This window comes from Plecotus auritus (assembly GCF_963455305.1).
Source record: "Plecotus auritus genome assembly, chromosome: 6".
Taxonomy (NCBI): Eukaryota; Metazoa; Chordata; class Mammalia; order Chiroptera; family Vespertilionidae; genus Plecotus; species Plecotus auritus.
The window spans coordinates 104,212,628-104,228,893 of record NC_137773.1 but is presented as its reverse complement, the minus strand read 5'-3'; the positions used below and the strand labels follow the sequence as shown (position 1 = coordinate 104,228,893).

Here is a 16,266-nt window from a genome sequence, read left to right as displayed (position 1 = left end):
GGCTCTGATAAAACCCCAGCAGGTTAGGGTCTAATGAGATAGTTTCTTCTGAATGCAGACCTTGTTTAACAGAATAGAATACTCCTTTTCTCCTTTTCCTGCTAAAGCACGAGTGGATTTTCCTCTGATCTTCACAGTGAGAACCTGGTAGAGCTCCAGGAGGTAAAACTCACCAACATGGGTCCCCCTAGCCCCCATGACTCAGCCACCCTTGAGTTATTAACTCCCAGACTTGTCCACTCTGAGCTTCCAGCAATTTGTCAATTACGGTTCCGTTTTCCTTCCCCCAGCACTGACTGGTGCCTGCAGAAGTTTCTGCCCTGGAAAGTTGTGATTTGCTGGATCTGCCTGTCAGACTCTTCAATTTGAGGGAAAGAGATTTACCCTGGGACCTCAATTCTCTGATGGATTTAAGAATACTTGCTGATTTTCAGCTCATTCAGTTTTTCACTTGTTAAGACAGAATGATGGCTCAAACAACTTACATCTGGACCAGAAATTGGAAGTCTCTGCCTAATGGTTTTGGATGTTCTAAAATATTTCTCTGCCAGATGATGACCGATAAGTTAAGGTAAACCCCATTCAACCTGGTGGATTAGTTTCATGTATGCTTAGTATGCTTTATATGAGACAGCCTAGAAGATGAGGCATGACATGGGCTTTGGAGTTGGACAGACCTGTTTGGAAATTTGATGCGACTGATGTCTGCCTTGACATTAAACTTGACTGTGACCAATGTGTGATTTTGGATATGTATGTATTTATTTATTTTTAATCCTCACCTGAGGACATGTTTTTTTAAATATATAATTTTATTGATTTTTAGAGAGAGGAAGGGAGAGGGAGAGTCCCGCCAGCCAGACCATGGCAGCCATTGGCTCCCCACAGCACCCAGATTTGGTTCTGATTGGTCAGTTTCAATGCCAGTCAGAGTTGAAATCTCTCTGAGCCTCATTTTTCTAATATGTAAAGTGGGAATTGGAGTTTACTCCTTAGAGAATTGCTTAACTGTCATTATTTTTATTCCTAATTTAGAAAATAGCAGGTAGGATAGTGAGAAGGTTTCTTCCTTCCCCTCCTGTTTCCTTAATTTCTTCTGTGCCCTGCTATCCTAGTTCACTGCTAAGAGTATCTACTTTTACTACCTCATTGATCTTCATGTGAAGCCTTCAGTGTCATCCTTGTCTCTATACAAGGGTAGAATCTATGGGGCTATGCTGTGAAATTATGTTCCTTCATGAGTATCAAGGACACCCTGGCATAGGTTTAGATCTGGCTGAAATTTGTACATTGTTGATGTCTCTGTTTCCAGCCCATTTTCTTTTCTGAATCACTAGAATAATTTGAAACTCCCTATATGTTCCATTTGTACAATATTAAGTAGCATCTGGATTTTAATGACCATGTTAGTCAGAGAGCAGAACCTTACTGAGGATGGAATTGGGTTTGACTGTAGAAATTCCACACATGCTTTCCCCCAAGGCTTGTTAAGTGAAATGCTTAGATCTCAGAGGTTCTCATTAGAAACATTCTGGGGACAGCCTGATGAGTACATTCAATTTGTTTCTAGCAACCTTTACTTATGAGATGAGCTAAAAGGGCAACTATTTACTTTTTAAATTTATTTTTATTGTTGAGAGTATTATAGATGCTCCCCTTTCCCCCACTTTTTGTCCACTTCCACCTGGCTCCCGCCCCACTCCAGGCCTTCACTGCACTATTGTCTGTGTCCATGGGCTATGCATATCCTATGTAATAAATAGGGAATATGTTAATTGACCCTCACACCATCACAAGAGCTGGTGGTGCCCACAGCCAATAAGGAGGGGATATGCTAATTGACTGCCCCACCCTTAAAGATGGCGGTGCCCACAGCCACAAGATGGTGGCGCCCAGTCCCCTCAGCCCCACTGGAGCAGCAGGCGCGCAGCAAGGCTGGGCCTGCCCCCAGATGGGCCCGGCCACTCTGCGTACCTGCCTCCATAGTCCCCAGTCCCCTCAGCCCCCCAGCCACCCAGGGCCTGCTCGAGGCACAGGCAAGCCTCGGATGGTGGTTCCCCAGCCGCCAAGGGTTGGCCCAAGGCACAGGCAAGCCTCGGATGGCAGCTGCCCAGCTGCCTCGGGCTGCCCGAGGCTTAGGTAACCAGGGCTGGCCAAGGCTTGCACTGCCAGCAGAGGCAGCAGGAGAGTTGTAATGGGGCGTCACATTCCCCTGATCGCTGGGTTGTCTCCTGCCCTGAGGGCTCCTGGAGAGGGGGTAGGCCGGGCTGAGGGACCCACCCTCCAGTGCATGAATTGTCATGCACTGGGCCTCTAGTATGCATATAAGTTCTTTGGTTAATCTCTTTCCCTCCCCCTTCCCTCTGAGATTCGTTAGTCTGTTCCATGTTTCCATGCCTCTGGTTCTATTTTATTCATCAGTTTATTGGGGTCATTAGATTCCACATATAACTGAGATCATGTGTTATTTGTCTTTCTCTGACTGGCTTATTTCACTTTGCATAATACTCTCCAGGCCCATCCATGCTGGTGCAGATGATAAGAGTTCTTTCTGTTTTACAGCTGCATAGTATTCCATGGTATAAGTATACCACAGCTTTTTTATCCACTTATCAACTGATGGGCACTTTGGCTGTTTTCAGACCTTACTTATCCTATATAATAAATGGCTAATATGCAAATTGTCCCCTCTACCAGGAGTTCAACCAGGGGGTGGGGTCGGCCGGCTAACCGCCCATGGCCCCTCTCCCTAGCCAGCCCCACCCTCAATCAGCTCCCCCACCCTGATCAGGGGCCTGTGGCCCCTCTCCCTGGCTGGCCCGGCCTGATCGGCCTCGATCAGGGTGGGCCGGCTGGACCCTGTCAGTGCACAAATTCGTGCACCAGGCCTCTAGTTATAAATAATGCTGCTATGAACATAGGGGTGCATATGTTCTTTCTGATTGATCTTTTGAGGTTCTCCGGATATATTCCTAGAAGTGAAATCACTGAGTCAAAGGACAGTTTCATTTTTAATTTTTTGAGGAAACTCCATACTGTTTTCCATAGTGGCTGTACCAGTCTGCATTCCCACTTATCATTGTACTAGGGTTCCTTTTTCTTCACATCCTTGCCAGTACTTGCTGTTTGTTGATTTATTGTGGCCATTCTGGCAGGTGTGTTGTGATACCTCATTGTCACTTTAATTTGCATCTCTCTGATGATTATCCAAATTTGCATCTCTCTGATGATTATCCATTTCATCCAAATTGCCCAGTTTCTTGGCATATAGATGTTCATAGTATTTTCTAAAATTAATTATTTGTATTTCTGATGATTAGTGATATTGAGCATTTTTTTCAGGTCTCTTGGCCATCTGTAGGTCCTCTTTGTAGTAGTGTGTATTTTGGTTTCTTGCACATTTTTAATAGGATTACTTGTCTTCCTTTTGTTGACTTGTATGTGTTCATATGTGTTTTGGAAGTTAACCCCTTATCAGATGTATCATTGGGGACTGTTCTCCCATACGGTCAGTTCCCTTTTCATTTTGAGGATGGTTTCTTTTGCTGTGCAGAAGCTTTTTAGTTTGATGTAGTCCCATTTGTTTTTTTTTTTTCCCTTTGTGTCTCTTGGTCTAGGAAATATATCTGTGAAAATTCTGCTACATGAGATGTCTGAGATTTTACTGCCTATTTTTTTTCTAGAATTTTTATGGTTTTGTGACTTACATGTAAGTCTTATCCATTTTGAGTTTATTCTTGTCTATGGTGTAAGTTGGTGGACTAGTTTAATATTTTTTCATGTACCTGTCCAATTTTCCCAACACTATTTATTGAAGAGACTGTCTTTACCCCATTGTATGTTCTTGCCTCTTTTGTAAAATATTAATTGACCATAATAGTGTGGGTTGATTTCTGGGTTCTCTGTTCTGTTCTATTGATCGATATGCCTGTTCTTGTGCCAGTATGAGGTTGTTTTCATTATAATGGCTTTGTAGTATAGTTTGATACCCAGTATTGTGATCCCTCCAACTTTGTTCTTCTTTCTCAAGGTTGCTGTGACTATTTGGGGTCTTTTTTGGTCCTATATAAGTTTTTGGCATATTTATTCTAGATCTATGAAATAAGTCATTGGTATTTCAATAGGGATTGTGTTGAATCTATAGCTTGCTTTGGGTAGTATGGACATTTTAATGATGCTAATTCTTCCAATCCATGAATACGGTTTATGCTTCCACTTTTCATGTCTTCTTCTCTCTCTCTTTTTTTTTTTAACATTCTATAGTTTTCTGAGTACTGGTCTTTTACCTCCTTGGTTAAGTTTATTCGTAGGTTTTTATCTTTTTTTGTTGTTGCAATGGTAAATGTGATTTTTTTTCCAGTTTCTCTTTCTGAGAGTTCATTATTGGTGTATAAAAATGCCATTGATTTCTGGACGTTAATTTTGTATCCTGCTACTTTGCTGAATTCATTTATTAAACGTAGTAGTTTTCGGGTGGAGTCTTTAGGGTTTACTATGTATGATATCATGTCAAATGTGAACAATGACAGTTTTACTTCCTGCTTTCTGATTTGGATGCCTTTTATTTTTTTTCCTTGTCTGATCACTATGGTTAGCACTTTCAGTATTACGTTGAATAAGAGTGGTGAGAGTGGACAACCCTGTCTTGTTGCTGTTTTTAAGGAAAACACTTTTAGTTTTTGCACATTGAGTATGATGTTGGCTGTAGGTTTGTCACATATGGCCTTTATTATGTTGTGGTATGTTCACTCTATTCCCACTTTGTTGAGAGTTTTTATCAAAAATGGATGCTGGATTTTGTCAAATGCCTTTTCTGCGTCTATTGATGTGATCATGTGATTTTTTTTTACCCTTCATTTTTTTTTATGTGATGTATCACATTTATTGATTTGTGAATATTGTACCAGCCCTGCATCCCCAGAATAAATCCCACTTGGTTATGGTGTATGATTTTTTAAATGTACTACTGGATCTGATTTGCTGATATTTTTTTGTTGAGGGTTTTAGCAACTATGCTCATCAGGGATATTGGCTTGTAATTTCTTTCTTTGTCGTGTCTTTTTCTGGCCTTGGAATTAGGATAATGCTGGCCTCATAAAAAGAGCTTGGAAGTCTTCTTTCATCTCGATTTTTTGGGAATATTTTGAGGAGGATAGGTGTTAGTTCTTCTTTATATTTTTGGTAAAACTTTCCTGTAAATCCATCCTGTCTAGGACTTTTGTTTGCTGGGAGTTTTTTTTTTTTTTTTTTTTTTTTTTTTTTTTTTTTTATTACTGCTTAAATTTCATTAGTTGTTATTAGCCTATTCAGGTTTTCTGATTCCTCCTGATTGAGTTTTAGAAGACTGTATGTTTCTAGGAATTTGTCCATTTCATCCAAATTGCCCAGTTTCTTGGCATATAGATGTTCATAGTATTTTCTAAAATTAATTATTTGTATTTCTGTGGTATCAGTTATTTTCCCTCATTAATTTCTGATTTTATTTATTTGGGTACTCTCTCTTTGTTTCTTGATGAGTCTGGCTAAAGGTTGATCAATTTTATTTATTTTTTCAAAGTACCAGTTCTTGGTTTCATTGATCTTTTGTATTTCTTTTTATTTTCTATGTCATTTATTTCCACTCTGATCTTTATTTCCTTCCTTCTACTTATTCTGAGCTTTTCTTGTTGTTCTCTTTTTTAATTCTTTTAGTTGTAGGGTTAGATAGTTTACTTGAACTTTTTCTTGTTTCTTGAGGTAGACCTGTAATACATGAACTTCCCCCTCAGGACTGCTTTTGCTGTGTCCCATAGATTTTGCATTGTTGTGTTCATTTTGATTTGTTTTCAAGGAGGTGTGTTTTTTTTCTTAATCCTCACCCAAGAATATTTTTTCAATTAATTTTTAGAGAGAATGGAAGGGAGGGAGAGAGGGGAGAGAGAGAAAGAGAGAGAGAGACATCGATGTGAGAGAGGCATATCAATTGGCTGCCTCCTGCATGCACTCCAACAGGGGCTAGGGATTGAACCTGCAACCCAGGTATGTGCCTTTGATTGGGAATTGAACCTGTGACAATTTGGTGCATAGGCTGATGCTCTAACTACTGAGCAACACTTGCCAGGGCTATTTTAAGGAAGTTTTTTAAATTTCTTCCCTGATCTCATTGGTAACCATTTCATTGATAATAACATGTTCTTTAGCCTTCATGTGTTTGAATGTTTTTGAGGTTTCTTTTTTTTTTGTAGTTGATTTCTAAGTTCATGTCATTGTGACCTGAGCAGATGCTTGAATGATTTCAGTCTTCTTCAACTTGTAGAGACTTGTTTTGACATCCTAAAATGTGATCTATATTTGAGAATGTTCCACGTGCACTTGAGAAGACTGTATATTCTGCAGCTTTGCAATGGAATGTTCTGCAAATATCAATGAAATCTATCTGATATAGTGTGTTACTTAAGGTCACTGTTTTCTTATTGATTTTTTGTCTAAAAGATCTATCCAGTGATGTCAGTGAGGTGTTAAAGTCCCCTACTCTGACTGTATTGCTGTCAATATCTCCCTTCAAGTCCTCCAGGAGTTTTAAAGTATATTTAAGTGTTCCTATATTGGATACATATATGTTTACCAGGGTTAAATTCTCTTGATGGAAGGATTCTTTTGGTATTATGTAGTGACCTTCTTTGTTTTAAAGTTTATTTTGTCAGATATAAGTATTTCTACTCCTGCTTTTTTTTGTTTGTTTGTTTCCATTTGCTTGGAAATTTTTTTCCATCCCTTCACTTTCAGTCTATGTGAGTCTTTTGTTCTGAGGTGAGTCTCTTGTACAGAGCATATATATAGGTCATGTTTTCTTATCCATTAAGCTACCCTATGTCTTTTGTTTGGAGCATTTAATCCATTTATATTTAAGGTTATTGCTAACAGGTACTTATTGCAATTAAAAATATATTTTTATTGATTTCAGAGAGGAAGGGAGAGAGAGATAGAAACATCAATGATAAGAGAGAATAATTGATCAGCTGCCTCCTGCTTGCCCCTTACTGGGAGTTGAACCTGCAACCCGGGCATTTGCTCTCACTGAGAATTGAACTATGATCTTCTGGTTTATAGGTGGATGCTCAACCACTGAGCCACATCAGCTGGGCCTTATTGCCATTTTTATTCTTTATAATTATGTTCCCCTCTCTCTCAATTTCTTCTTCTTCTTAAAGCACTTCCTTTAACATTTCTTGCAATGCTGATATGGTGGTAATAAACTCCTTAAGGCTTGTTTTTGTCTGGAATGTTCTTTATTTCACCTTCAATTTTGAATGATAGCCTTGTTGTACAGAGTAGTCTTGTTTTCAGATCCTTGCTTTTCATTAATTTGAATAATTCATGCCATTTCCTTCTGGCTTTTAGTGTTTCTGTTCAGAAATCAGCTGATAGCCTTATGGGAGCTCCCTTCTAGGTAACTGACTGTCTGTCTTTTGCTGCCCTTAAGGTTCTCTCATAGTCTTTAACCTTTGTCATTTTAATTATGATGTGCCTTGATGTGGGTCTCTTTGGGTTTATTTTGATTGGGACTCTAAGTGCTTCCTGAACTTGCATGACTTTTTCTTTCATCAGGTTAGGACATTTTCTGTCATTAGTTCTTCAAACAGGTTCTCTATACCTTACTCACTTTCTTCTTCCTCTGTATTCCTATCATGTGGATGTTGTTTTGTTTCATGGTCTCTCATAAGTTCCCTTAAACTTTCCTCACATTTTTAAGTGTTTTTTTTTTTTTTTTCCTTTTGGCTGCTTTAATTGAGTGCTTTTTTCCTGCCTTGTCTTCCAAGTTGCTGATTCAATTCTCTACTTCATCAGCCTACTTTTAATTTCTTACAGTGTATTCTTCATATCAGATATGGTAATCTTCATTTCTGATGGGTTCTTATTCATGGTTTCCATTCCTTTTTCAGGCTGATGTAGTTCCCACTAAGTTCCTTGTAGTTCCCATGAAGTTACTTGTAGTTCTTACTAAGTTTCTTGAGCATCCTTCTAACCGTTACTCTAACTCTATGTCTCATAAATTGCTTACCACCATCTCCTTAAGTCTTTTTCTGGACATTCCTCATTTTCTCTCATTTGGAGGTTATTTCTTTGTCTCCCCATTTTAGCTGTCTCTTTGTGTATGTTTCTATGTATTAGATATACTTGCTGTGACTCCCAGTCTTTGTGGGGCGGCCTTTCATATTAATTGTCCTATAGGACCCTGTGGTGCAGTCTTCTTAAACTCCTGAGCTGAATGCTCTAGGAGTGACCCTTTTGTGGGTTATTTGGGCTCTCCTTGTAATTGAGTTTTGATTGTTGTTGTCCTGCTCGTGGATAAGATCTCCTCTCAGGCTGGCTAACTGTGAGGCTCAACCGTGACCATATCATGCGAGTTAATGTACAGGTGCAGTCTTGAGGTGGTTTCTGTCCTTCCTCATTTAAAAGTCTCTTTAGCCAGTCTTCAGCTAGTATTTCAGGGTGAATATCCCCTAATGTAGTTTAGTTTCAGCCATTTTCTGGCAGGAGTTGTAGAAAGATCCACTTACTCTGCCATCATCTTCCAAACCCTCCAAGTTTTGATTATTTAGAGATGGGGTAGAAATTTCAGCAAGTTCATACCTCTGCTCCTTGTGGCTTTCCAGCAGGATAATCAGGGCAACTATTTATTAAAGTGGAGCAAGAATCAGGTGAGCATTAGCTGAGTCATGGGTTGGGAGTTGGAGCAATTCAAAACTGGTGATGTTGAGCACAAGGAAGTTGGATTTATTTCCTCCTGTGGTTGTTTCCCAAAGGCCTTAGGGGCAGAGGGGGAGGAAATGAGAACCAAGAGGAGAAAAAGCAAGTGATAGGGAAGAGAGATGGCAAGAAATAAGGAGGAAAAAGTGCCAAGAAGGAAACTAAACTTGGGGTACTCTTTGTCTGTATGTTATGCATTTCACACTGTTATCACATTTTCTTCTTAGAGATCCTGTAGAGTAGCTATCACACATGTTTGTTCAGTATCTGCTTTGTGCCATGTACTGTGTGACAGGGGATGAAGAGTGAACAGTAGCAGCACTACAGTTTCAGGGACAGGTGAGGAAGATAGCTCATGAAGGTGAGCAATGAGAAATTAATAGGTAGGAGCAAAACCTAGAGAGTGTGAGGGCTGGGAAGCTAAAGGAAGAAAGTGCCTTAAGAAAGTTGTCAATAGGGTGTAAGGACATATGAGGAGCATGAGGAGAATGATTTGGAACAGCTATACAGAGAAACTGGAGAGAGAGCAGAAACAGGAGAAGTAAAAGTAAAGCATTTTCAAGCTGCCATGAGAGCACACCTGAGAATGGAAACCCCATCAATCATGGAGCCTACTTGAAAATGCCACTCAAAGAACACTAAGATATCAGATTACAATGGCCCAGGACTGGGAATTCATTGGGTTGGTATAGTGGAAGGACAAGGGACCGGAAGCTGAAAATGATGGGTTCAGGTTCACAAAGAAAGGAAGAAATTTCAGGTGGGGTTGAGAGCCTCTAATTAACTGCAGAATTCAAGTGACTTTCTTGGGATCTCTGTGCAATAATAGTAAACTTAGAAGAAGAGACGTGGTGGAAAAGCAGGAAGGCATGGGAATCGTGGTTATAGATGGAAATGTTGGAGATTAAGGTTTTAGAGGCAGAATCCTTCCTCATGATGAGAAGGGCCACTGTGGCTCAGTTAGTAGATTGCAAAGAGGGGAGGAAATCAGAGTTTATTGCCGTTGAGGGACCAAGAAGCTAGGATGTTACATGTGCTGCCCATGTGAATATTAAATTCATTTACGATGATAGTAAATGCTAAAGCGGAGAGGAAGACACTCTCAATGAATGTAGAAGCATGATGATCTCTTTGGTAGATTACTAATGAGAAAAGTAAAAACAATGTCCTGATTGTGTTATTAGAGAATTAAGAGAATGCTAATACTACCTCTGATATGCTAATACTACCTCTGAATGCTAATACTACCAAATGAGAGAATGAACAGCCTCCATTAAAAAGGTTAAAGGAATTGCTATCTTCAGGGATGGGACAGCAGTAAAAAAGTCGTAGGAGGATAATGCCATCCTGGAAGTTGTTTGTATTGCATGTGGTATTTTCTCTTCTGTTTCATTGACTTTTTCCTAATACTTATCCTATCTAATAAAAGAGAAACATGCAAATTGACTGTACCTCCACTATGCCCACAAACCATGCCGACCAGCCAGTCAGGAGCAAGTATACAAATTAACCCAACCAAGATGGCGGTAGCCACGGAGCTGGAGCGAGCAGGAAGCTTGGGTTTCCCCGGCGATGGTGGAAGCCAAGCTTCCCACCCTCCCTGGCCTGCCCTGGCTTCTGCTCAAGGCTACAAAGTTTCAATTATAGAAGATAAATAAATCCCAGATACCTGCTTCCAGCCTGCCCTGGCCTCCGCACAAGGAGGCGCTGAAAAAAAAAAAGCAAAAAAGGAGGGGCTGGGAGCTTGGATCGCTGGGAGCTTTGGCCAGCCTGAAAACAGCCCTCAGCCCCTCACCCAGGCTGGTCACACCCCCATGGGGTGAGGGTCCCCACTTGGGGGCTTGGCCGGCCTGCAAACAGCCATCAGCCCCTCACCCAGGCTGGCCAGGCACCCCAGCGGGGACCCCCACTCTGAAGGGGGGGGTGGCCAGCCTGAAATGTCCCTCAGCCCCTCACCCAGGCTGGCCAGGCACCCCAGCGGGACCCCTACCCTGATCCGGGACACCCTTCAGGGCAAACCAGCTGGCCCCCACCCATGTACCAGGCCTCTATCTATATACTAATAAAAGGGTAATATGCTAATTAGGTTGGGAGACCTTACAGGAGACCTTCCGGACATTCTTCTGGACAAAGCCATGGTGGCGGGGCTGAGGTAGAGGCAGTTAGAGGCCAAGAGGGGAGGGCAGTTGTGGGTGATCAGGCTGGTGGGGGGGCGGGGTCGTTGGGGGTAAGCAGACCAGCAGGGGGGCCAGTTGGGAGCAAGCAGGCCATCAGTGGAGGTCAGTTGGAGGTGATCAGGACAGCGGGGGGGGGGCAGTTTGGAGTGAGCAGGCCAGCAGGGGGGCAGTTGGGGGCGAGCAGGCCAGTGGAGAGGGGAGGTGGGGGAGAGCAGGCCATCAGGGGAGGCAGTTGGGGGCGAGCACACTGGCAACAGGGGGCAGTTGGGGGTGATCAGGCTGGCGGCAGGGGGCAGTTGGGGGCGAACAGGCCGGCAGGCAGAGTGGTTAGGGGCAATCAGGCAGGCAGACAGGCAGGTGAGCAGTTAGGAGCCAGCAGTCCCGGATTGCGAGAGGGATGTCTGATTGCCGGTTTAGGCCCAATCCCTGTAAACCAGCAGTAGGACATGCTTCGAGGGGTCCCAGGTTGGAGAGGGTACAGGCCGGGCTGAGGAACACCACTGTTATTCTGATGAGAAAAATTACATTAAATGTGTATTTTAATTTGAGTGTAATTGGTACCTTCATCCTTTGTTGTAGCTCAAGTTCTCTGGGAAGCAGACTCTGGGCGGCAGATTTGTGTGCAGTAGGTGTATTTGGGAGTATCCACGGGATCAATCCTTGTGTGGGCAACAAGGAAGTGGGACTGGGCAGAGGAAGTGGTTGCACTGTAATGAAGTCACAACCGCCCTAGCCAGTTTGGCTCAGTGGTTAGAGCGTCAGGTGAGCATTAACAACAACAACAAAAAGACACAACAAAGGCCTCTGGGGATAGAATGGAACTTCATAGTTGTCCCAAATTGAGGCAATAGGACCAGGCCTCTGTAAAGCTTCCTCCTCCACCATTGACCGGTCATTAGATGAGAACCCCCTGGGAGAGGAGGTGGCTTTTTTCAACTGAGGGAGATTCCTGGAAAACATGGCAGTTAAGAGCCACTCTCTGCAGCTGAGGGAATGAGTGCCTTGGTCCCAAGGTGAGAAATCTGGTTGACACTTCACAGCATCCCCTACAACAAAATAAGGACGTATTGTATCTTCTGTATTTTTTAGTTTATTGCGATATAATTGACCTGCAATAAATTGCACATATTTAAAGTGTACACGTGGATCTATTTATAAGAACAAAACCACAATAACCACCCCCAAAGCATCATGTCCCTTTGTAATCCACCCTCCCTGGTGACATCTTCCCAGCCCAAAGAAAACACCCATTTGCCTCCTGATACTAGGGATTAGTTTGCATTTTCTAGAAGTTTTTATTAATAAAATCATACAGTATATAACCTTTTTGCTTGTTTTCTCAGCATAATTATTTGGAAATTCATCCACATTTTGTGTATCGATATCTCATTTTTCCTTACTGCTGTCAAGTATCCTGCCATGGGGACAGACCATTTCCTTGCTGATGGACCTGTGCTTGTCGCTTTGGGCAATTACAAATAAAGCTGCTATGAACATTTGTGTATAAGTCTTAGAGTGGATATATAATTTTTCTTCTCTGGGTAAATATCTAACCAGTGGGATGGCTGGGCCACATGGGAAGTACGTGTTTACCTTTTTTAGCAAACTGCCCAACTGTTGTCCAACCATTTTTGTTAATTCTCACCTGAGGATATTTTTCCATTGCTTTTTAGGGAGTAGAAGGGAGGGGGAGAGACAGAGAGAGAGAGAAACATGGATGTGAGAGAGAAACATCAATTGCTTCCCTCCTGCACAGAGCCTGGGATCGAGCCTGTAACTGAGATATGTGCCCTTGACTGGAATCGAACCTGGGACCCTTCAGTCCATTTTACATTCCCAACAGCAGTGAGAGTTCCAGTTCTTCCATGTCCTTTGCCAATACTCAGTGTGGTCAGATTTTTTTTAATGTATTTTATTGATTTTTTACAGAGAGGAAGGGAGAGGGATAGAGAGTTAGAAACATCAATGAGAGAGAAACATCTATCAGCTGCCTCCTGCATACCTCCTACTGGGAATGTGCTTGAAACCAAGGTACATGCCCTTGACCAGAATCAAACCTGGGATCCTTTAGTCTGCAGGCCAACGCTCTATCCACGGAGCCAAACTGGTTAGGGCAGTGTAGTCAGACTTTTTAATGAGCAGTAGCACTGAATACCTTTTCATGCTCATTGTATTTATTTTTATCAGAAATCTAATTGAACTTTCTGGTTATTTCTAAAAGATTCTAAGTGACTTAATTGGGTTTTATAGGTACACAAATTAATCACGTGTCAGTAATGATCTTTATCTCCTTTCAATGATGATGTTTCAGTTCCTTTTTTACTTTATCTTATTTAATTGGTGAGAACTTAAATAATAATGGTATCTTTATCTTTTCCCTGATTAACATGATCAGTTTCACATCAAAAGATATTGGCATTAGAATATTTAATTCTTTAAGTATAATTGTATTCCATCCTAATTTGCTAAGATTTTGTTAAGAAATTGGCCTGTAAGTAAATTACATATTTGTCACAATTATTTAAATAATTATATATTTCTCCTTTTTCCATTTTAGATACAAAAATGGAATAAAACTCTATATATTATTTCTAAATTTTCTGTGGACTTAACCTTTTATAATGAGCATCTTCTCATGCATTTAATATCATTGTATAACATTACTAGAGGCCCGGTGTATGAAATTCATGCACTCAGGGGGGGTCCCTCAACCTGGCCTGTGCCCTCTTGCAGTCTTGGAGCCCTCAGGGGATGTCTGCGGGCCTAAGCCAGCAGTCGGACATCCTTAGCACCAGGATGAGGAGGCAGGAGAGGCTCCCGCTACCGCAGCTGCACTTGCCAGCCATAAGCCCGGCTTCTGGCTGAGCAGCGCTCTCCCTCTGAGAGAGCACTGACCACTAGGGAGCAGTTCCTACGTTGAGCGTCTGCCCCCTGGTGGTCAGTGCGCATCATAGTGACCAGTAGTTCCGCTGTTCGGTCAATTTGCATATTAGCCTTTTATTATATAGGATGATTGAAGGCTGCCTAGTAGCCTTTATTTTGTAGAGGTATCATAATTTAGTTAGCCAGTCTTCTATTAAATGACATTTAGTTTGCCACTATAAATGTTGTTGAGATAAATATTCTTGTAATTAAATCTTGGTGTACATCTAGGTCTATTACATTAAGCTAAAATTCCTAGATTTGCAATGCTATATTTTTGAATATATTTTTATATTGATTGACTTTTAGAGAGAGAGGAAGGGAGAGGGAGAGAGAGAAACATCTATGTGAGAGCACAACATCGATTAGCTGTCTCCTGCTCACTCCCTACCAGACGGGGATGGAGCCTGAAACCTGGGCATGTGCCCTCAGGTTTCAGACAGTGGAAGGGAAGTGGGGGTCGGGGGGGGGGGAGAGAGAGAGAGAGAGTTGTGAGAGAGACATCAATTAGTTGCCTCCTGCACATGACCTGACCGGGGTGGGGGATCAAACCTGCAACCCAGGTTTGTGCCCTTGACTAGGAATTGAGAAGGCAGATGCCTGAACCACTGGAAACACTGACCAGGGCCAGAAACACATATTAACTAAGGTTATGTACTAATCAGTTGATGAAAATGTGTCCAGAAGCTCAAAGGATCCTAATCCTATATATTCCCTGGGAGCAGTGGTTCAGTATTTGTTGGGGAGCACACGAGACTTGTTTGGAAAGTTTGTAAGGAGGACATCCCGAGAAAAGGAAAGTGTGCGGAAGGCCACCTGCCCTGTTTATCAGAATTCCGACTTAGGGGAGTGCTGAAGGTGGTGCCCCTAATTATTCCTTGACCTTTCCAAACAAGTCTGCACATGCAGACCCCCGGGTGTTTACTGAAATCCTTATGCTTAAATCTTTGGGTGTCCTGGCTTAAAGGACACTATAAACACATGTGTCCTCCCAAGATTACTTCCTCTACTGATTGTATCTTTTTTTTTTTTTTTAAAGCAGGCTTGAATCATCACTTTATTTTTCTTGTATAAAATTATGTGGTGGCCACAGCTGGAGCCTGGGTCCTCTGCACAGAAACTCTGGTGTGGGTCTTTACAAGATGATCAGTGAATTCCTGATAGGGAGACTTGGTGAACACAGTCTCTTTCCAGAGATCCGGGGTGAGATAGCTGTAGGTCTTAGAGATGGCATCAAAGGTGTCCTTGGCGAAGTTGCTCAGGGTGGCAGTGCAGCCCCTGGCCGAGGTGTAGCATTCATCAATACCAGCCATCATCAGCAACTTCTTAGGCACAGGGGCCAAGACAATTCCCGTACCCCTGGGGGCAGGGATGAGACGCACCAGTACAGAGCCATAGCGGCCAGTCACCTTGCAAAGAACCGTGTGGGGCTTGCCGATCTTGTTTCCCCAGTAGCCTCGCCGCATGGGCATAATGGAGAGCTTGGCCAGGATAATGGCTCCACGGATGGCAGTGGCTACTTCCTTTGAGCACTTAACACCCATACCAACATGTCCATTGTAGTCCCCAATGGCGACAAATGCCTTGAACCGGGTCCTCTGGCCAGCACGTGTCTGCTTTTGCACAGGCATGATCTTTAACACCTCATCTTTGAGGGATGCCCCCAAGAAAAAGTCAATGATCTCAGATTCCTTGATGGGCAAGGAGAATAGATAGATTTCCTCTAGGGATTTGATCTTCATGTCCTTGACCAGGCGGCCCAGCTTGGTGACAGGGATCCACTCCTTGTCCTCGGCCTTGCCTCCATGAGCTCCGCAGCCTTGGCCCCTGCCCCGACCCCGACCGCGACCCTGGCCCCGGATGCCGCTGCCAAATCCTCCACAGAAGCCACCGTGACCTCCTATTCTGGGGCCCCTGGGGCCTCCAGGCCCTCCCGCAGCACTGGCGTCATCTGCCATTTGGTGTTTCATCAGAAAAGAAGCTGATTGTATATTAAAGATAAAATTTATCTCAAACTGCTGCTACAATAAAAGCCTAACAAGGCAGGCAATCAAGGCTGTCTGGTTCCTTTAGCCAGGCAGTCCCTTAGCCCTCTCTTCCACAGCAAACTTTGTGTCAGAGTAATCCATTCATCCATTGCTCAGGATCTGCTGGTCAGCCCCGGCAACTATTTGCTAATTCAGTGTTCACAACTTTATAGAACATAACTATGTACTGCAAATGAGAATCAACTGGACTGTTTTCTATGGTTCCTCCCGTCCAGAGATTTAGGTCTGCTGTCAACTGGACATCATCTTCGCCTCTGCTGAGCACTTTTCTCCCCAGAATGCCTTGCCAGCTGGGTTCCAGCTTAGGTTCTGCCAGTGAGAAGTTGTGGTATGTGATTAGGAAGGAGGAAGAGAAGGAGGAGGGCATGTTTCTCCTCCAGCAGCGCCAT

The 16,266-nt window shown here is 42.7% G+C and overlaps 1 protein-coding gene across 1 annotated transcript; it reads right to left on the bottom strand.

Moving 5' to 3' along the window:
- Positions 1 to 14,905: 14,905 nt before the first annotated feature.
- LOC308251295 (small ribosomal subunit protein uS5-like) lies at positions 14,906 to 15,787 on the bottom strand (the record flags this gene model as incomplete). Its single annotated transcript, XM_080674453.1, has 1 exon — positions 14,906 to 15,787. The coding sequence occupies one exon, from the start codon at positions 15,785 to 15,787 to the stop codon at positions 14,906 to 14,908; it is 882 nt and encodes a 293-aa protein (XP_080530579.1).
- Between the last annotated feature and the right edge of the window lie 479 nt (positions 15,788 to 16,266).